At 37.6% G+C, this 22,925-nt stretch overlaps 2 protein-coding genes across 2 annotated transcripts; one reads left to right on the top strand and one right to left on the bottom strand.

The window, feature by feature from the left end:
* The first annotated feature begins 9,753 nt into the window (after positions 1–9,753).
* LOC116256323 (uncharacterized) lies at positions 9,754–14,190 on the top strand. Its single transcript, XM_031632662.2, has 7 exons — positions 9,754–10,309; positions 11,904–11,942; positions 12,029–12,099; positions 12,492–12,556; positions 12,733–12,822; positions 12,907–12,999; positions 13,602–14,190. Exons 1-7 carry the CDS (start codon positions 9,891–9,893, stop codon positions 14,022–14,024), a joined length of 1,200 nt encoding a protein of 399 aa, XP_031488522.1. The 5' UTR covers positions 9,754–9,890; the 3' UTR covers positions 14,025–14,190.
* A 7,982-nt stretch (positions 14,191–22,172) lies between these two features.
* LOC116256421 (lachrymatory-factor synthase-like) lies at positions 22,173–22,925 on the bottom strand. Its single transcript, XM_031632787.2, has one exon. The coding sequence runs from the start codon at positions 22,851–22,853 to the stop codon at positions 22,320–22,322; it is 534 nt and encodes a 177-aa protein (XP_031488647.1). The 5' UTR covers positions 22,854–22,925; the 3' UTR covers positions 22,173–22,319.

Genomic DNA, 22,925 nt, shown 5'->3' with positions numbered 1-22,925 from the left:
GCCCTTTCCTATCTCACTACAACCTAGAAAATCGTTGGATTCACTTGATCACTTGCCAATAAGCAAAGTTTTATGGTTGCTTCTCTTACTTTTTGTATATTTCAAATTAAATCACCCAAAATAGATGCTATTCCTCCGAAATGCAAATAGTAACATAAGTGATATCAAGTTGGAGGATACATAGCAACCTTGGACCTTGGGGTAAGAAGAAGAGAGGCGGCTTCACCTAACGCAAACTGCCACTCAAAATCTCACCACTCTGTTGCTTTCCCACCGATGGCATGAAGCCATGAGGAAACCTTGAGAAACTTTGTTAAATCGAATTCCAACTCGCTGATCCTCTAGCAACTGAGCACCAGAGGATGGCAGGCTGCTCCCGCGGCTACTATTAGTCTTGTTCTATTGGTGGTGGGGATCTGAACTGTACCAAAAGTTGTTTGTCCTTGTGGATTTTGCTCATGCCCATCTCATCCTCAACACTGCTAGAGTGCTGAAATGGATGTGAATGAAGGAAATGTTATGCCATATCTGAATCCAACTTTTAAATTTATAATCTAAATCCGATCGGGGTTCAACTTTTAAATACAGAGTGAATCCAAACTACACTAATGTTAAGACCTGGCTTTCGAAACTTAAAGGTATTGTTATATAGAATATTTATTGAATATTTATTTCAAACCAAATCCAAATTCGATCGGTATTTGTTTAAAACCAAATCTGAATGTATATAAATATGATCGAATGTTATTTCTTAAATTTGAATTGGATCGATGTTTTCTTAATCAGATGTCTAATTATTTTTCAATATATGAGTCCTTTGAAGCAATTCAGTAGGACATTTATTTTGAACCCCATCAATTGATAAATCGATTCAGGGGAAGGGCCAAACCTTTGTCTGGCCCAAACACAAGACTATGTTGCTGGTCCAGAGACCCATGGGCAGAGCCAGAATTTCTTTTTTGTATGGGACTCTACACATATAGTTAATAAATTTTCAATTGGTCACGGGCAGCGACTCATGTCTCGTGGAGCTGTTCTATATAACTAAACTCAGATCTACCCAAGTTCAACCATTAATTTAAACTTTCAGAGCCCTGCTCTGTGGTTATGACCCATGGAGCCCCCACCTATCCACGCCCTGCCGTGCTAGAATATCACTCTTTCTATTAGTTTCATGGGTGCAGTATGCTATTTAAGGGTGGTTAAAAGTTTTGGCATCCAAGCCTTTCCTCGTTTGAATCTTGCCGCTAAGCAATCTAACGTAATAATAACGTGCTGTTAAATGGAAGCATCTTATCAACATCCATAAATGATAAGTCATAAATCGAACTGCTGAATGAAAAAATATAATTTGGTGCTATCATATCACCTTCAGCTAAGATCATGAGTTGGACTAAAGATAAGCAGACTTGAACCACTGACATCCGCCACAGAATAAACCACTACCTCGCAGGCTCCTCCGACTTATTCTATCTACCATAGTGACCAACAATAGACAAAAACACCTCCTCCATCCCCTTAAGAATGGGTTTACATAATGTATTTTTCCAATTAAAACTCTACGTATTTATGGCTTCATGAAGAATTCTGACTCTATTATTGGTTTTAATGGGTAGGCTAACCCACCAACCAAAAAAAAAAAAGAAAGAAAAAAAAGGCCATGTTCAACTAAACACAAGCCTGACTCATGTAAGAAACACTGTTTTTTTTTCTTTGTCACAAATTAATAACACCTCCATATTTCTCTTTCAGCCTTATGTTTCTCAGCAAATATCAATAGCAAACACTTCAATGCTTTCTTGGCGGGGTTGTGACGGTTCACTATTTCATCTAATCCAGACTTGGTTGATAATTGGCGTGTGTCCACAACCATCGAATAATTAATCCAGATCTTCTCGTGAATTTCTTTTGAGAAAAAAAACCAGCAAAGTATTTCTACACCTCCTCGCCCCACAAGCTTCTCTGATGGAGGTATGAATCTGAAACATAATTGAGCAGGATATATAAAGCTTCAGGACTTGGACTTTTTACTATGATCAGGGCCGGAGCCGTATGCGGGCATTTGCACACAAGGTCCCACGAATTTTAGTTATCATATTGGTGGTTTCCTCTAATTAATTTATTCATATAGTGTGTGCCCCTTAATGATTCGTCTCGTGCCGCTTAATATCATTTTATTATGCCACATGACAATGGAAATTAGAAGAATAAGAGTCAAGTCATGAAGATGAAGCCAGAGAACGATAGATAATGCCAAGAAGTTCCAATTTGCTATGTCATGAGTTTTTAATAGACCGGGTTTCACATTAAAAGTAGGTATTTTGTGTTGTGGGTATAGAATTTTATGCACCATAAGAATGTTGTTCTAAATATCACACCCCTTACACTATGATTGTCAGAGATTATGCTGCCCAACATGATCTTCAAGCAAAACAGTATGAAGCAAGAAAAAAACTTATGGACAGATACTATTGCACAAATTCTATCAGTTCAGAATCACGTATGTGCTACGTAGTTTCTTTTTTTTGAGATTAATACTACATTTACGTAATTTAATTTCTTTATCATTTTCTATTTGGAGCAAAAATCTTTGATCACCCTCGACGCATTTTCCCCTATGGTAAAGCTAGAAAACTATCCCTAGTAAGGAATCGTCAAGGGTATTAGAATTCAAGGACCCAGTAGGATCTAGTGTATACAAATTGTCGACTCTAATCTTCTTAGTTTTCCTTTTCTTTGTTCTCTGGTTTGTTCTTTGAAGAGAACAAATTGAGTATTGGGGCCACCGTCTTAAATTCTTATTCTAGAATTTTGTCTCTAGAACTCCTCTTCTAGAATTATGACTGCCAGTGCAATTTGGAGATCAGACCAAGTAAAACAAGAAAACAATATTAAAATCTCTTGTCATTGAAAGAGGCAGGATAATGTGCTTGATCGTGGAACTGAACTATTCAAAGTTGAGGTTCAACAAAAAAGGAAGAACCTTGCACTTAATGAGCGTAAACCTGTTAGGAGTTCAATCGCCGACTAATCTTGACCATACTTTTTCAAAGAAGAGGTTATAAATCAGATATATCATGGCTACGGAACCTTCTTCGAAACCACCAAATTAAATTTCATATATAGCAATCAACATAGGGACTGGAATAAACCAAATATCTTGTTGGTGACTTAGATTTGGTACTTCAAAACAAGATGCTCCTCTCGCCATTCCACAACAGTTCCACAAATAGAACTCTCGTTAATGGAAAAAGAAGGTAAAGTTTGCCCAGATTGTGGGTTGTTCACCATTTTAATGCTGCTGGAAATCAAGGTTTGGTGTGCACGGAGCAGCTTTCTTCTCCGCCATTGCCGCCTGATGATGAGCGTAGGCCTAAAGGGCAAGGGAGAGCAGGACGGGTTTCTCTCTCTTTAGGTCTCAATCTTCTCTAGTGTTGAGTTGCTTGATTCTTAAGCGTGTCCATCCCCTCGTCAAAAATGGGCACGCATGTACATGAGAGACACCAACATGAAAATTATATTGTTATATGGACATGAATATTAAAAGATAAAAATAAACTCTTTTATCATATCACTAGAGGCCACTTAAGGTTGGATTAAACTAGTCACAAAAATTTATAGTCAAAAAAATCGATTTTTTTTTTTTTAAATGTGATGAAGAAGTTGGAAATTTAAAATTTTAAAAAACGCCCTTTTTAAAAAGGCCAAAACAAATAAAAAAGTCAAAATGTGTTTTTTCAAGTTTTTTTTTTTAAAATTGCTGTATTTTTTCCTTTTTCTCATTTTTTCTAATATAGCCGCATTATACACGAAAAAAAACCCTGCCATTTAAAGGGTAAAATCCACAATCTATTATTGTACCCAATTCTTCCAAACATTTTACTGAAGGAATGTGAGTCAAAACATACCTTCAATCAAACTGACTACATGACCTATGAAAATATTGCTAGTGCAAGCTGTACCTGTAAATCTAGGAGATGAATCCAAATGGAAACATTAGAAGCTGCATCCATCTCCATCTCCATCCTCAAAATCGCTATCGACACAGACAGAGCCAGAAAATTTTTATAAAGAGACTGAATTATAGTTTTAAAATTTTGACGGGGGTCTAAATATCATTTTCAAAATTTATTTTTGTATAAGACAAATAATTTTTTTTTTAAATTTACATGTGAAATTAAAAAAATATTTTTTAAGGCGGGGTCAGGGCCTTTTCTCCCTTGCCTCCACCCCTGGCTGCCAAGCTCTTCACCTGCACTCTCCACTACTCAGGTCGAGAATTTTCTATATCTCCTCCTCTAAAGGCACCTTATCAAGAAGAGTCCTCCATCAAGACTTTAGTGTTTCCCACCGGCCAAGGAAAGCATGTATACGTAATCTTGTTTGCTTCTTCCAAAACTAGCAATTTCTTCACTCTCCCCACGTCAACAATGGGATAATCCAGGATATCATCTGTCTCATCACCCCCATTTCACCATGTTTTTTTTTTTTTCCTTTAACCTAATGTGGTCACAAGATTCTTCTCTCCAATAAAATACTAACTGATGTCTCCAGGAGACCGCTCTTCCATCATAAATCTAGGGTTTCTAAGGAAAGTCTCGAGGGGGAAAAGTCGCTTGGTAGCCACTTCATAACATTGTACAAGTCTTTAAAACAGAACATTTCAAAACTATCTAAACATTTCAGTGAAACAAGGTATATAGTTGCAATCACTTTAAATCGCATGAAGTGAAAGATTCACATGGTGGTCGTAGTCATATCCAACTGGAAATTTTCTTGAACTTAATTTTGCCGTTATGCCAAATAATCAATACCTTAAGTAGGGTCACTGAAATTATCATGCTTTTCCTTGGTTATCTCCTACTTTCTATTTAGTTTTATGTATCATGTTTTCATTAGTTTCTCTTATTTTATTTCTCGCCATAATAGGGCTGCACAAGAAATGTACATTCAAAAGCCGAATTCCTTTGTATGAAATTTTACGTTCTCGATGGGGTTAGCGCAATGGCTTCGGGTGGAGGCTGACAGACAATTAGTCTCCATTTCGAATATCAAAACATCAATCTTTACCCTAAAGCATTGAAAACAGATCCTATACCCAAGAAAACAAGGGATTGGTTGAGAGCTTCGGCATTTTGCCGAGTAGTGAATCTCCCTCGCTTACCTTGTATGCAAATTTTACAAAAGCCTGCCCAAATTTTACGTGGATAAAGAAAACAGCATTTAACTAGACCAACAAAACATGAGGAGCTTAGTGAATGCCCCTTTTTTTTCAAAAAAAAAAAAAGACCACAAAACTGAGGACGTTTTTGCAATATTGCATTGTAGATTATATGGATCCAAAAGCTAACTCGATTTTGCATGTATTAACTGGAAATTTAGACTCGACTTCTTTTAAAATGTCCCAATTTGAAGTTCAAATGGCTCAAGTTCATGAACAGGACAGAAATGTCAATTCAAGATCAGCAAGGGAAAGAGAGGTCATAACAGAATTCAATGAATAGGAAGGACGAGAGGATGAATTCAATGTCATGCGTACAACCAACTTGAATTTCTTAGACATTTCTTAGATGATCACGGAGAGTACACTTGTCGTAATTGATTGACAGATTATTCTCATAATTAGACGTGAAGCTCTATGCCTTGTTGGTGGTAAAGTTTGGTCCTTCCTTCCTGCATGCATCAGAATCAAATACCATGAAATTAAACTTTTTGAGATTTAAGCAAAAGAGAAGAATAATAAAAGAATGGAAGAGTAGAAATGAAAAAGAAGGAGAAACTATGATTGATAGAGTCCAAAGGAAGAACTGGCAAATTTCTTCTCATATTTGTCTAGGAATCTGAAACAATAACATAATCCAGGGCATTCGACAGGGTGCCCTTATGTTTTTGTGTGGTCTCATGTGGCCTGACTCTTTTGTATGGACCAACATAACATGGAATGATGATTACCATTCAATGTTTCATTTAACAAAATGCCAATTAAATTTCTACCTTGAAATTCATTTGTTTGCAAGGAACAACTTTGCCTCTTTCGAGCTCTCATGCAAAACCGCTTACCATATAAACAATTCAGATTCAAGATCTTTTTTTTTTTCCCTAATGTTTACTTGGAGAAATAGCCTTTGGCCTAAAACTTCCAAGGCCATACTCTTATTTCTTCAAAATGTCGGTTGTTTCAATGCTTTGATGAACTTATGATATACCCTTGAACTCGAGTGTTATGCTTGCCATCACTTACAACTTAAAGGAATAATAAACCAAAACGACAATGGTCACAGGATTGGAACATTGAATCCCCTTAGATATGAACTGCTTTACTGTCCAATTGCACTAGTTCATTGATTGGAGATTTATTTAAAATCTCGCATACTAAGAAGCCAATGTAGAAGTGTAAGCAGGGGGGGCTCGCTTAGGCCGTGGCCAGCCCTGAACTAGTTGGAAAAAAAATAAAAAAAAAATTAGTTGTTTAATGTATTTTTTTTACTTAGGTTTAGTTTGGCCCTACCCAAATTTGAGGTTGGATTATTTAGTCCGTTTAGGGTATTTGCCAATGGGCTCTCGGTATTTTTCAGTTTTTTTTTTTTTAAAAAAAACCCACACCTTTAATTTTTCTGACACCTAAATATAAGAGGCATTTCGTTTAAACTATCATTTATGTAATCCCATTGCTACATTGAAAACTTATAAATGAATCCGAATCTAAGTTTTTAGACCACACCAACAAAATTAAGTCAATATTCAAAAGCTTTTAGCAGTTGCAGGCTAGCAGTTTCAGGTGAGCGAGAGGTTTATTTACCTAAACCCTCTCCATTCTCCTTGCTTCCAAGGTCATAGGCTTAGTTAGGACCGAAAGAAGTAACGGGCCATCTTCATGAACACTCCACCCTTAACAGTTCATAAAAATAGCACGCACGAGAATCAAAAAGAGTTCCTGTCATCTCTGCTACCTCCCATCAAAAAAGCAGGTGAAGTGATGGTGACATGGGCCACCCAAATGGCAGCACTTGGACCGCATGCATTTCATTCCCCTGTTGAGTCCTCAAATTGATTGGCGATGATGACAATACATGAAGCACTATTATGATGGTCTGCTGTCCAACTGCCATGATATATAATGTGAGTCCCATCAGAATGAATTTGGTCGTTCAAGAAGGGAAAGAAAAAGGAACTCCGAACCTACTTTGGTTAATTTGCACTCGAATGGAACTTAATTTAAATTGAATCTAAATTTAAATTGTTTTTCAAAACAAGATATCATAAACTCTCTCCCCCTCTCGGAAGGCCACATAACTGGCTCAGATTACAGTCTAAGGTTTTTTAAAATATGCACAATAACATTTGTATTCGTAATGAATCCACTTGAATCGATAAAGCCATTGGATCGCCTATTTAATTCAAATTTCAATTAAAGTCATACTAGTACTTCAGTAAGGTTCACATCTCCGTGTTATTGTATGCGTTTAAGAGTATTAGGTATACTTACGTACTTTTTAAGTCGAAGCTAATTCAAACTATACTTAATTTTTTCTAACTCAGTTTTCCTTGTTATTGTTCATTAACATATAATGTTTTTAGTTATATCACTTGTCTATTTAAGCGTTACCATTATTTTGATTTTATATATATATATATATAACCAAAACTTATAGATACCCATGTTCCTTAGACTTAGATTTTAATACCGCCGGTACAAGAGCCTTAATCGTGGGGAAGAAGTAAGTAGACAACTTTCATAAACCAGGAACGTCGTCATATCCAAGACCAAAGCGACGGTCCACGTACAAGTGGCAGCCATTATTTCTACATCAAATTAGCTTTTCCGATGGACATATGAAAATTGAAGTCCACCTAATTTGAACAACTTCCCAACCGTATTCACGTAACCAAGAGCCAAAGACGAGCCCTCTTCTGAATTTGGCGTCTCTTGTAGATTTCTTATCCTACCGAAAGCAACGCCATCCCTTTTTGGACGATCAAGCACGTCGTTTAGATTAAATCATGCAGATGGTTTTTAATATAAAGTGATGGTGCAGTGCAGTGGGAGGAAGGCTTCAGCTGGGCCAGGTTTCTATCTACTCAGCTTATTTATTCTTGAGAAAGGAAACCAACGTTGCTTTATGAATACTTGGAACAATATCTTTTGGCGTTGGCCTACTTCCACGCCTTTTCTTCGCTACAGATTTATGACAGTCCTACTCAACAGTACGCTGTAGCTGGTGTGTGGACAATTGCCCACATCAGCTCGTAAATCTTACGATCTATCTATCTATCTCTCTCTCTCTCTCTCTCTCTCTATATATATATATATATATATATATACTTCATTAATTTTTAGTTTTTTAATAAGAGTGTCCCTTAAATTTTGAAATTTAAAATTAGTGTGTCTTTCAATAGGCTCAGCTACCGGTCAAGCCATTTGATTGAGATGCATAGATGATTTCTTGGCTGTATAAGGGAGCCGCATTTTATGACCTCTCAACTTATATATATATATATATATATAAGAGAGAGCGAAATTGGTGGTATATAAAATCCTGAATTGTAGATCCATAAGAAATCATCATGAATGTTAGTTTTTTAAAAAATAAATGGTTAAGAAACAATCGTTACTTTGTACTAGAATTACTAAAATATTCTATCAGCTTTTTCTCTTTCGTTTCTTTGATTATCTATCTTATAGGATGAATAATCAATATGATTTTTTAAGGGCCCATTTGATGGGCAAGATATTTCTTGTAGCACTAGAAATATTAAAAAAATTTTGGTACTCATCAAATTTGGAATGAAAAAAGTAATCATTGGGTTTTTTTTCAAAAACTTTTTTTCGAAGATTTTGGGATAGAAAAAATTTTCTAGAATGAAAAAAGTAACCATTAACAGTGTTTAATCCAATGATTCTCTTTCTTTATCTTTTATTTCTATGAAACTGAGAAATTTATTTCCTAAAACATAAACCTAAGTGCAACAAACACAAAGGGGTTATGGAAATCTAAATTTTGTTTTTATTTTTTTAATTCATGAAATAAGTTTTAGAAAACTTCTTTTCAACTCCATATTTCCAATGCATCAAACAGCCCCTTTCCATCTAAAACTAAAAGCTTATTGTCTATTCTATTGCTCAAGCTTCTCACACATTACAGATGCAGCTGAATGGATACATGATTGCCAACTTTACAGTCGTTTAATTGGCTTTTAAAATATCCAATTAAAAATCTAAAAAAAAACGTTATTAAGTTGGGAATCATGTATTTAATACTCGCAGCATTTAATAATGTCCATAGTTATTGTTAAAACGGTCATTTAAAATATAAAGTAAGATTTGATTTTCATTTTTGATTTAACTATTTTTTCTTACCAAAAAAAAAAAGAAGAGGAAAGAACTGGTCTCTTCTGTCCAGTTTCAGACAGATAATTTACGGCATTACCCTCGTGGTCGGAACCACGATGGCCCTCACAAGCTGACCCCACGCGTTCCCTTGGAAGAATGAGGACGCCAAGTTACTCAAAATCTGGAAGCTGTAGCAGTTATTTCCGCGTCGTTTCGGGGACATTTTCGGTATTCGACCAAATACCAGGGAATAAACGACGGTAACCTACATCCATTGTGATTGCGCCACGTGTTATCGTCGCAACTACACCAGTGCAGTACAGGCTCGCTATTCACTAACCCTAGTTAGCTCCACACCTAACCCTGGTTAACCCACACATGGACCGTGTTCGAATGCGGTACTCTATAAATACCCGCCATCCCGCGATTTCAGAGACTTCCTCCATTTTGCTGGTTTTCTCCCTCCGAGTTTTCTTCCTTGACTTCTTCATCTCTGTGATTAGCCGCCGGTTGATTTCTAAGGCGAAGCTCGGCGTGAAGTTTTCGGCAGGCGGGTGCCATGGAGGGCGTCGAGTACACCTCCGGGGCCAGCGGCCGCATCATCCCCGTCTTCCGCAACCTCCGCCAGGCCGTCTTTTCCCGTCACTCCCTTCGCCGTGCTCTCTTTCTCGTGCAGAGCGTCTTCGTGTGGCTGTTCTTCCTCTTTCGACTGCGGCTCGTGTGGTTGTTGTCCGTATTCCAGTGCCGCGATGGCCGGGTTTGCGCTTCGCCGAAGCAGGGCGGGTCTTCTAGGCGCAGAAAGGCGGCGTTCAGGGAGGAGGAGGCGGTCTTGAGGAGGCGGATTCTCGCGGAGAGCGTCGAGATGGTGGTGGGGGACGCGGGTGTGGCGACCTGCGAGTGGAGCACGTCGATCTTCGTTAATGCTAGGTGTAATTCGCTGTTTGTGAGGTCGTGGATGCCGTCTAGCGGAGAGATGAGGTAGGGTGCTCTGTCTTCTGACCTTTTTTTTTCAGGAGTTTGAAGGGTTAGGGTTTCATGCATGGTTATGTTATTCGTTTTTTACCGTTCCGATCGCTTTTGTTTCTATATTGTTCATTTATACAGTTTGGTGTTCGTTTTGCGCGTCCTTTTTACGCTGTTTCTTGTTTATTTTAATCAGGGATTCTGTTTTTTAGATGCCCACACGATCTACTCCTTGTGCTTTCATAGTATAAAATATTTGATTTTTTTTTTTGTATGTTCAATTTTGTTAATTAATTTTGTTGATCAATATAATTTTGCCTTCTTGGACTGAGGTATGTACCTAAAAGTACTTTTTTGGGAATCGGATGCTTCTGGAAAGGCAACTGGCTCTTGTAGATTTTTCGGTTTCATGAACTTTGAGATATGCTTGACAAGAATTATGTGTTCCTTTATTCAGTTGGAAAGGATGGGTTGATTATCTGGTATGAAGATTACATGATCCATCATCTTGACTCGCATAGAATGAGCGACTGAGAGCGATTAGAAACTTAGTGATCACTAGCATAAGATGCTTATTTTTACGGCATGTTTAATAATGATGTTCAGGACTGATAAAATAGGATCCGACCCCTTGAACGTTCCTCGATTTCTTGAATCCTTTTTTGACATGATAATTGTTAATAGAACTGTTTAACTGAACATTCCTAAAAGTCATAGTGGGGAGCATAAGCAGGGTGCTCCTCTGCTTGGACTTCGCAAACTAAGGGAGCAACTTTTGGTTAGTTTTCATTTCACAAGCTGTTAAAATGTAAGCTTTTTTTACAAGGAAGAGTGTTAATTTTTCTTTTAGTTTAGTGATGGCAGACTTGTAGTTGTCTGATTCTTTTTTTTTTGTCAATGGCCAACATGTTTCCTAGACTGAGTTTGGTACTTGGCTTTCTCTAAAATACTCAAAAAGTTAGAACGAGTTAGCTTTTTCAGTGCTGAAAATCGTGTTGGCTAAAAAATGCTAAGCATGTCAGGTTGGCTTTCTTGACCAGGTAAAGTCTGTCTATAGCATGCTGATTTAGAGAGTGATTTTGCTTACTACTTTTAGTTTTTAAAGTTTTCCAATTTTGTGGGCTAAGAGACGCTAACCATTGCCAGGTTGGCATGGGTCCTGAACTTGTGGACCAGTTAAACTCTCTTTGTGAAGGAGAAGGCAACTTTCTAATCAGTTCCATTTTTTTTGAAGCTTTCCTGGATGTTGAAAGTGGCTTCTATTTGGAGCTTATTCTACTTCATTCAGACGATAGGTTGCTTCTATTAAGACCAACACTGTTCACGCATTGCCATTTGTTCAGTTATATCTTGGAAACAATGTAGTTCTACTCATAGCTTGATTGTAAGTAGTAACAATATTTTTCCTTTGGTTACTTCATACTTCGCACAAAGTTAAGAATGAAGCACTTGTAATCCATTTTGTAATGGCCAGCCATACTTAGTTCCTTACTCCATCTCCAATTTGGAAGTGCAGAACATGATTGGATTTGTCAGTGCCTCTTATTTGTTTTCTGTTGACCTTTTCTTCTTCTTTTTTTTATTTCTTTTTCCATTTCCCTTTGTGCAGGGCCATTATAATTATTATCCATGGTCTCAACGAGCATGGGTGAGTATGAAAGTTTGGGCATTGATTTCTCTTTGTTCCTGTCTCCGGTTGAGGAGTACTAAAATTTCTGTTGAATGCTTTTTCAGTGGAAGATATGCACATTTTGCTGCACAGCTTACATCTTGTAACTTTGGGGTTTATGCTGTTGACTGGATTGGTATGTAGCTGAAAGCATCATTTCTTAGTGTATTTATCTATCTGTTAAAAATGGTGTTCTGGAATAGTAAGTGCTTAAGGAAAAATATTCTTAACTCGTCACAATGAGACACAACATATATCTCAAGATTCTAAGACTATGTTTTTTTCAAGTTACTAAATTTGCAAGAGTTGGTTACATGATCCCTTATCGCTTCAGGACACTTTTGTGGTATTCATAGCATAGAAAGCAGGTATTTCCTTATAGCAATTTATATTCTAATTAGGATGTTAACTGTCACTAGTTTGGGAGTACTTCAATTTCCAATGGTGATCATGTCACCAATTTTCTTTTTGCATGTTTTGCTGTGGAATATGTGGTGATTTTTCTCTTTTTTCCTTTGCTTGTAACAGGCCATGGTGGGAGTGATGGATTACATGGATATGTGCCCTCACTTGATCATGTAGTCGCTGATATTGTGAGTATGTGCGCTGTAATAATTTCTGAAATACCAGATAGTTAGAGCACCATGTGGTCTATTTTCCTAATGATTTTTTGCAAAATTGAAATGGAGTTAGGTACGATCCAGATGGTGTCCTGCAGTTAATGTTCAATCTTTAATTTCTTACCAATCTGCATTATTGTATTTCACAGAAATCTTTTTTGGCGAAAGTGAAGATGGAAAATCCTAGCACGCCATGTTTCTTATTTGGCCACTCAACTGGTGGAGCTGTTGTATTGAAGGTATGATGGATTCAGGGTCTTGATTTTAAAATGCCTTGCTGGCTTAAAGTTTGTTACTAAGTTTGTTTGATCTTATTGATTTAGGCAGCTTCGTATCCAGATGTTGAAGACATGCTAGAAGGCATTATTTTGACTTCACCAGCACTGCGAGTCAGGCCAGCCCATCCTATAGTTGGGGTAATGTGTTTGTAGATTGTTGACTATAGTTCAAGAATGCTCCTACACCTAGAGAAAACTGATGGAAATGTGCAGGTTAAGTGTGTTGTAAATGATAAGGCTGACCCATTTTGGCCAATTTTTTTTGCGATGTTGGCCTTCTGTTAAATAACAAGACATTGCAACTTGTTCTTTGCTTCCCTTAACCAACCGTGTCCAACAGTCAAGATACTTACTGCATTTACATCTAAGCGTCATGTTGGTATGAGATGCTCCACAAATCAAAGTCAGTTTTCCTGTGAAACTAGTAGTTCGTGTTGCTTGAATAGCACACTACTTTGTACAAGGATGTACAAGTATGGGTTAACACGATAGGAGATCTGTAGGTCCTTTTTCTCGTGACAAGTAAACTGACCATGCTTTACTTCCAACTTTTGTGCGGACAAGACTATATCAACTGACACTAATTTTTCTTTAGACGGATTACTTAGATCTATCGTAAAAAAAAAACTGTCACTAGTTATGGATTGGAAGAGCTTTTCTGTTGCTTGCTGTCATCCCATACTTTTTCCACGAGACTTTCTTTATTATGGTTTATAGTTTTATGTTATGAACTGTTTCAGGTTGTGGCACCCTTGTTCTCGGTGGTGCTTCCAAAATATCAATTCAAGGGAGCAAACAAACGTGGAATTCCTGTATCAAGAGACCCTGCCGCTCTTGTAGCTAAGTATTCAGATCCCCTGGTTTATACAGGCCCAATAAGGGTCCGGACAGGCCATGAGATCCTCAAGATCACTGCTCACCTGCAGCAGAACATGAAGAACATCACAGTTCCATTCTTCGTTCTGCATGGGACTGCTGATACAGTAACAGACCCTTTGGCTTCAAAGGATTTGTACAACAAGGCGGCATCTACTGTCAAGGACATCAAGCTATACGATGGGTTTCTGCATGATCTGCTCTTCGAGCCCGAGAAGGATGAAATTGCTGCTGATATCATTGGATGGATGAACAATCGGTTGCAAAGTCGGTCATTTGACTGGTGACATGTCCAGGGATGCTGTCGGTTATAGTACAAACTACAAAATTTCAGCTAGTACTCATCATCCATTAAAGAAATGTTCCATTGACCTCTATTCATGTACTTGATTGTGTCTGTTAAAAAATAAATGATATATATAAATCACAGAGAAGCCTGTGAGATTGTGCTTAGATCTCCCTCTCTTTCAGGAACTGACCACGGGTTATGAACCCCAACTCCCCATTTTTAAGGGGGCTGTATCATCCTAAAGGTATTTTAGAAAAATTTGGGATACCGTAAAGAAGGCGAGCAGGTATCTTAGCTGCAGGACGTGCTAAACTGTAGAAGACGTGAAAAAAAAAAATATAGATGCTGAACTATAACGCTTTGAATAGATGATTGGAATATTCGATGGCTGATTGAATGATCGATGGCTGATTGGAATGACCCAGCAGTGCTCCAGGCGGAATATGCTGCTTAACTGGATATTCGTTTTCCGGTCTCTATCTCAGCAATATGTAAGGAACCAATTGAAGACCTTTTCCCTACCAGTGAGCTACGAGCAGTTTAATTACTTCTATATTCTACAAGCATGTGAATAATCACACGCACCGCACCTCATGAGTCGAACACATGCGATCCCATCTGCACTTTGAGAGTTTGTTTGGCAACGGAACAGTTTGATAAATCATTCATAGAACATATAAACACTTTTTTAAGGTGCTCCATTGAGCAATTTGGCCATAATGATGTGTTCAGATTATAGTGAACTATATATATATATATATATATATATATATATATATATGTATATATATATATATATATATATATAATCTTCTGTGCAAGAAGTTCTCTATAATCTAAACATATATAGCCCATGAATTTGAGTTTAAAACTATGGAATATAACGGGATAGTTTACACTTTTTTTCCTTATCTCTCTACAGTCATACCTTTTGTTTTTGTTTTTCTCTCAACTTCTCAACTCAACTGTCTATTATGATAAATCAACAGGTCCTTTATATATATATATATATATATATATATATATATATAAATGACAAATCCTACTTTTGAATTGCTTGAAGCAAAAGACTGAACTTGAGCCACTTTGAATGGCTATGACGCGTTCTCTGAGAATATTACATCGCCAGATCCCGCAGCACCTCCTTTATTCGAGGAGTGACCAATAAGCCGGTCATGGTGGTAGACAAGCAACACTAGGTGACTTTAATTAATGATCATTCCCTAAGTTCTTTCGTCCTTTTGCAAATTTCCAAAATTATCATTTTAACTTTTAGCCTCTCATAAATTGAAAATTTCGTACATGCACTACCAACTGTTGGTGGCATAACAAAAACACGCACCCATAAATGTAATCTTTTTTTTTTTCATTTAAATATCAATTGTGGATGCCGCTAAGGCGGTTTATAATAATATTCAATCTTGTTCATGTTTCTGTTTCTGCTTCAAAAGTTGAACATGTTCATGTGGATCCTTTTTCTTATATTATCTCTCTTTGTGAAAGAATCCGTTTCACGAATGGGCATATCTCTTTTTGAAAAGTTAGAACCAATTCGTTTCTTTATCTAAATAATTACTACTTTTGGTTGATTCCATGGGGATAACTCAGATAACTCAGCGATTGAGCTGCCTGTACACTTCTGCGCACGCAACAAGCATGCACTAAAAAAGGGAGTGAAGGTATTTTTGAATTTTTATAAAGTGATAGACATTTTATACTTTAACATGATCCTGTTTTACCATTTTAAAAAGTTATTTGTTTATTTTAATGAATATGTTTTGGTTATTGCACATTCATATGCACAATTTTTTGGTTTGGGGATAACTCAAGCTACCAACAACTCACAACTTTCCCATTTGCTTAAAGAAAAAAACTTGAATTAGTCAAAAGGTGCCCTCTTTGATTTTTGCCTCATCCCAAGGTTTCTCTTTTAACTTTAAAGGCTAATTTTAATGGTTTTTTTCTAGAAAAGTTATTTTCAAAGACCTTGCATGGGAATTGAAGTTTAGCTGTAGTTTCTTATTAAATAAAAAAAATGTTACATCTAAGCATATGTGGAGCCAAGAACATTTCCTGGCCGAGGCTTTCAAACTATATTCTTCTTAAATTTTTACAAGAACCAAATTTATATTTTTTTAAACTTTCGTAAGGGCTAACTTAAAACTTTAGATAAATATACCAACCTCCCAAATCTGACGGGGGCTATATTCGGAGATAGAGCCGTCGGCCAATATGGACGGCAAATTGGTGCCATGGAATGAACCCCAAACCGCGTGAACAACGGGGGCTGATGGATCGTGGAAGCGACGTCACGTCCAGAGAGGGGGAGCACGTGAGGGGACTTTATAACTTTATAAACGATGTGCTATTACGTCGGTGTTGGTGTAGGTGTCGATCATGATATATATATATATATATATATATATATATATATATATATATATATATATATATATATATATAAAGATAGAAAAACCTTTAAAATGCAAGAGATGGTGACTAAGAATATTATGGCCCGATAACATGATGAGGATCCAACGGACCTTACCCAATTCACCCCACTATATAGATTTTGTGCATCAGGCATCTGAACGACTAAGAGAGAGAGAGAGAGAGAGAGTCTGCTATTGGAAGAAGTTGAAGAGAAAGAGATCAGTTTTTGCTTAGTTTGGAAGAGGTAAGAAAGAGAAAGAGAGGGTCCCATATCATGAGCCGGCTACCAAATGTTGCCAGATAGTTAAATAATTAAATATGATATTAAAAGCTTTTAAAAACTGTTACTTGAAAAGGCCATAAACAATTACTAATGCTTTTGTCATAAGGTATAATGCTTTTATTATAAGGTATTTTTAGAGATAGTCTGCAAAGATTCTTCCTGCAACATTCAGCAACTAGCTGATTTCAATTCCTCACATAATGAGATAAAAAAAATGCCAACTTTTGTTTTTAAAATTTTGCTTGGCCGACATCTATTATTTAAAGATTATGATGCTATTCAGAGTCCTTCAATATTTATAGAATTTGCTAGAAAAACTTTCATTTTACTCAGGAAAAATTTATAGCAAGAATAACTTAGTTTCAGGATAAGTTACTCGCAAACAATCCTAGCCCTTCAAACAACGCAGTATGTATCCATGTTGAAAAGAACATTGTGTTATTATATAATTAGAGCACGTGTATTTATAACACGTCTTGAAAATATCATGTTCCTTTTTCAAGAAACATAGTGTGATTTGTCCAGCATTTAATTACTAGATTTAGAAAAATATCTTATTTCTTAGAAAATAGACGTAATACTGTTCTTATTATGAAAACATGTATTCTAAAAACACAATATCTCCCTTTCAAAGTCATTGATCATAACATATCTCAGACAAAGCTCATGTTCTTAGTAGAGTTAATACTTCTCTAAAAAATTTCTTTCCACAATGAGTGAAATGAACATAACCAATGGACAAGATGGGCACACGTAGTGATCACTCTCTCTTTCGAATCCCCAAGGCATCAACATTCTATCTTGCAAAAAGTGTGTTACCGACAAGCAAGTTGAAGCACAGCTATGATGACACACCAAAGCATTAAAACATGTCTAATACCTATGACAATAAGAGGTTGGGTGAGAATTTTAGCTCTCTTCCGAGTAATAAGATCAAATACTCATCGGGTCTCACCTAGAACCCTAACTAAAAGATGTGTAACCGTTAGGCATACCTAGTTAGGCATACCTAGCTGGACAAGTGACTAGTGATTAGTAGTCAAAAAGTTAGCTACCCTTAGGGGTACCAATCCCAAAACCCTATGCTTTGGAAGCAACGAGAAGGAGATGAGAGTCTTACCCAAGGATGGAGGCAGCAATTTTTTGTCACTGGGGCCAAACTATAGTTTTAAAATTTTAGTCAAACTAAACTATAGTTTCAAAATTTTAACCAGAACCAAAAAGACAAAAAACAAAGATAGACTCCACTATAATTTCTGATTTCCCATTTGGCTCTTTCAAGCCACACAAGCATGTATCAAAGAAGGAAAGTAATCAACATGTCTCACAACAAAGGCTTGTCAGGTTCAGACACCAAATATGATTTAGTCTTACATATCTTAAGAGCACTCCCACAAGAATACAACACATTTAAGACATCGATAGCTACTAGATTTGATCCTTTGTTTCTAGCTGATCTCTATAGTATGTTGTTGACGGATGAATCTCAGCTAAAAGAAGCAAAGATTGATACCAATCCAATCATCAATTCCTTAAACAAGAACCTTATAGTCAAGCAAAAATTAATACCATGAACAACAACCGTGGAGAATGAAGGGTTATTACAAGCAAATCAGAAATTGGGTAATTTTTCAATACTGTGATAAACCGGGCCATTTAGCCAAGATGTGCTATAACATAGCCAAACCTAAAGGAAAACAACAACTAAATAATGCTGCCACCAGTAAGAATTTTTCTCCTCCCCATGCTTTGTATGTTTTTAATGCATGAATGAATGATGCAATGTGGTATTCAGTTTCGGGGCCTCCCATCGTGCGACAAATGATCTGAACGCATTATCCAAGCATGTTCCTTATGAAGGAAAGGAAATGGTTAGAGTAAGAAATGGCACAGGTTTGCACTTTCTTAACCATGGTTTCTCCTACTTTACAAAGAATGATTCCAGATTCTTGTTTAAAGAAATATTATATTTTCCTTGTATTACGAAAAATTTGATTCAGTTCATAAATTTACTAATGACAATAATGTTGTTACGGAATTTTACCCTCATGTTTGTATTGTGAAGGATCTGGAGACAATGAGTGAACTCTTTCGAGGACCAGGTCAAAATGGCCTTTACTATTTTAAACTTGATGGTGTCTGACGCAATAAGCTGTACATGATCAATAAGGACATTTTAATTGGAGAAAGAGCGTCAGTTGATCAATGGCATAGTCGTCTAGAACATGCCGCCTATCGTGTGGTTCAGCAAGTCATTAGTCGTTTTGGATTGCCTTCTTATGGACAAATTAAAAATCATGTGTGCATTGATTGTCAACGAGGAAAGTCCCATACTTTACCTTTTACTAATTCAACTCATATTATTTCTAAGCCTCTTGATTTAATTTATTCAGATGTGTGGGGTCCTGCACTTGTTCTAAGTTTTGATAGATTCAAATATTATGTCCACTTTATTGATGCACACACAAAATTCACGTGGATATACTTCCTAACTCAAAAATCTGATGTGGTGGCTATGTTCTCTGATTTCAAAAGCAAGGCAGAAAACTTTTTTGAAAGAAGAATTAAATGTTTTCAATCCGATGGAAGAGGAGAGTTCACAGCTCTCAAACCGATGTTTGATGCTGCAGGGATATCTCATCGTGTTTCATGCCCACACATGCATGAGCAAAATGGAGCCGTTGAATGCAAACACATACATATAGTAGAAACTGGCTTATGTCTTTTAAGTCATGTTCATATGCCTCAAAAATTTTGGTCTTGTGCCTTTGCCACTGTTGTATATTTGATCAATAGGTTACCATATCATATTACTGTACACAATAGTCTATTAGAAAAACTCTATGGGCTTGAACTGAATTTTAAATTCCTTAAAAATTTTGGCTGCGCATGTTTTCTTAAACTTCGCTTACCATCAAAATAAACTAGATTTCAAGACAAAGGAACATGTTTATGTAGGATATAGCAACAAACAAAAGGGATACCTATGTTTGAACAAAACCACAAACAAAATTCTTGTCTCTCACAATGTGATTTTTGACGAAAATAAATTTCCTTTCCAAAATGATTCCAATTTGAATGAACGAGATTCTGAAGCTCATAATTCTATACTCATTCTCATAACTTCATCCTATATTCCTCCTTCACAGAACATAGATCCTCAAGACTCCAGTCATAACCATGTTGAAAGGAGTGACCAGCCCACTAATCATTCACCTTCAGACATGATCCCAACATCTCAAACCTCTCTCAAGATGCACCTCTACTGCCACCCATTCAGCCCACTAATCATTCACCTAATCCCAGCCAACTCACACCTCTCTCAAGATGCACCTCTACCGTCACCCATTCTTGAACCTTCGCCTCCACCTATCCTTTCAAATATTGCCCCTCCTGCCTGCACTCACGCTATGACCACTCGTTCTATGAATGGGATGAGAGTACCCAATGCCCTCACATATACTGTCCACTAGATCTTCTTGAACCAATGTCTTACACCAAAGCCAAATCCAACCTCCACTGGGTTCAAGCAATGACCAATGAATATAAAGCTCTTATTGAAAACCATACTTGGACCCTTGTTCATCGATCAGCCAATCAAAACATTGCAGGGTTTAAATGGATATTCAAAGTCAAAAGAAAAGCGGATGGATCTCTGAAACGCTACAAAGCATGTCATGTAGCCAATGGCTACACGTAAGAAGAGGGAGTCGACTACTTTGACACCTTTAGTCCTGTAGTTAAACTCACCACCATTAGAACAATTTTAACTCTTGCATATACTTTTAAATGGGATGTGCATCAACTTGATGTTCACGATGTCTTTCAAAATGGTGAGTTACATGAAACAATTTTTATGGATCAACCACCCAGCTTCGAACAAAAGCCTAATTTCGTATTCAAGCTTCAAAAGACGATTTATGGTCTCAAACAAGCTCCTCGAGCTTGGTATCAAAAACTTAGCGAAGACTTGGTAAGTTATGGTTTTTCTATATCCAAAACTGACACCTCTCTTTTCATTTATCAGTGTCCTTTGTGGCATATGTATTAATGTATGTCGATAACATACTAGTTACCAAAAATTCTCCCCACCACATCGGCACATTGATAAAAAATCTTAACAAAGCCTTTGCTCTAAAAGGCCTTGGACTGCTCAACTATTTTCTTGGCACTCACGTATGTCACTTTGCTGATGGCCTCCTTTTATCACAACAACAGTATTGCCTAGACCTTCTCAAGCGAACCAACATGGTCAAAGCCAAACTTGCACCATCGCCTATGTTGCCCTCAAAAGCTCTCTCCCAAGGCACCGAAGTAGCATATCACAACCCTACCGAATACGAGCAGATGGTTGGAGCTCTCCAATACCTAACACTAACATGACCCGACTTAGCATTTTCAGTAAACAAAGTTTGTCAGTTTATGCACAGACTCACTCAAAAGCATTGGTCAGTAGTTAAAAGGATACTGCGCTACGTTAAAAGCACCGTTAACTTTGGACTGCTGATACAACCATTGAATAATCTACATCTAACCACATACTTTGTTCATGACCGCATTGCCTAAAATCAACTATTATTTAAACATATTCCATCCTCACATCAACTAGCAGATATACTCACTAAACCATTGCCCATCACTCCCCTCCATACCATTCGTTCCAAACTCATCGTCATTCTTGTACTGTTGAGTTTTCTGAGAGATGTTAAGACACTAGATGACAAAGGATAGGAAGTAAGAAACTACCAAATCAAGAAAAGGAAAGCTCAACGGCTATACCGGCAAAGGAAATGGACTCAGTAAAAGAAGATACGTCCAATTCAAAGAGGAAGGAATTAACATCCATAAATCTATAAAAGAAAGAAATTGTGTATTCTAAAATTGTAATCAAAGATCTGTTGAGACTTGTACATCTACAAAAACATAATAGAACCTCAACTCAACAAACTCAATAGGTAACTGTGATTGAAAGAAGAGGAGGTAGGTTTATCCTGAACCTCTATAAACATCTTTCCAAAAACTCTCTGTTCCTCTATGTTCTAATAAGGTCTTTGTTTCCACAGTCCCATACTTTGGGATCAATATCATCAAAATGACTTTGTATCGACTGCCACCAATTCGATTCAGTGGCCAATTTCAAGAGTTGCCTTTTGTTATTTGTGGGTTTTTCAAATATATTAACTTTAAATCATTTAATTAAATTGTATAAGAAGTTTTTTCTTTTCGGATTCAGCTGAGTTGCATGAATTCACCAAATCGGCAGCTTCATGAGTTGCATTGGGTCTTTCTAATCGTCCTTGATTTTATCATAATCTTGTTCTACTGTACGTAAAATTTGTTCTTCCAAATCACCAACCTCTGATCTTAGAGTTACAAAGGGTGAATTGTCGAATGCCATAAACTCTAATATCGATGACGCTTAATCGCAGATGCACTGTGAAAGTAAAACTTGAAAGTTGAAATCTGACACGAAGTTTTGTCATGTTCCGACCACAATTGCAGATGAAGAGAAAACTACAGAAAAACGTCATGTAAGAACCCTCTTCCTACTGCCGGCCGGCAAGGGAGTCGGCCACGTTACTGCCTCTCGTCTACGGCATACCGGCCTTGACCACCATCATCCCTTGCAAGGAACTCCTCATTAATCGCCCGGGCTATCGTCTCCAAAGCAGACGCCACGAGAGGCCCTAGCGGCTTTTCGCCCCACTCCTCGTCCGGCTCCATCCTGAACGACCACTCGACCCGGCACCCTCCAGCATCCTCCTCGTCGACGACCTCCCACTCCGCCTTGTAGTGCCTCCAGCCGATGTTGTTGTCCACGACGACGTAGCTCAGCTTCCGGCTGGCGTGGTCGATGCTCGTCAACCTCTCCCTTGCCCACCCCACGCTCTCGCCGTTGACTGGTGACAGGTCCTTCGTGGCGCAGTGCCGGACGCAGCCGATCTCTCCGGCGACGCCTACGTCCAGACGTGTTTCGACGCTCGGCATCCACCTGTGGATGCCGCAGAAATCGGCGAGGAGAGGCCACACTTGGTCCGCCGTCGCCTCTTTTATGGTGGCCTTCACCTTCCCCTCGTACATGTCCTGCTGCTGCTGCATTTCCTCTGCCATTGTCGCTGCAAAAATGAATGGGAGAAAAGAAAGGAAAGGAAAGAGAATGAGGAGGAAAAAGATAAGATAAGA

This window comes from Nymphaea colorata, chromosome 6, assembly GCF_008831285.2.
Source record: "Nymphaea colorata isolate Beijing-Zhang1983 chromosome 6, ASM883128v2, whole genome shotgun sequence".
Taxonomy (NCBI): Eukaryota; Viridiplantae; Streptophyta; class Magnoliopsida; order Nymphaeales; family Nymphaeaceae; genus Nymphaea; species Nymphaea colorata.
Note: the sequence above shows the minus strand (reverse complement) of the source record. Positions and strands in the feature narration are given on the sequence as shown.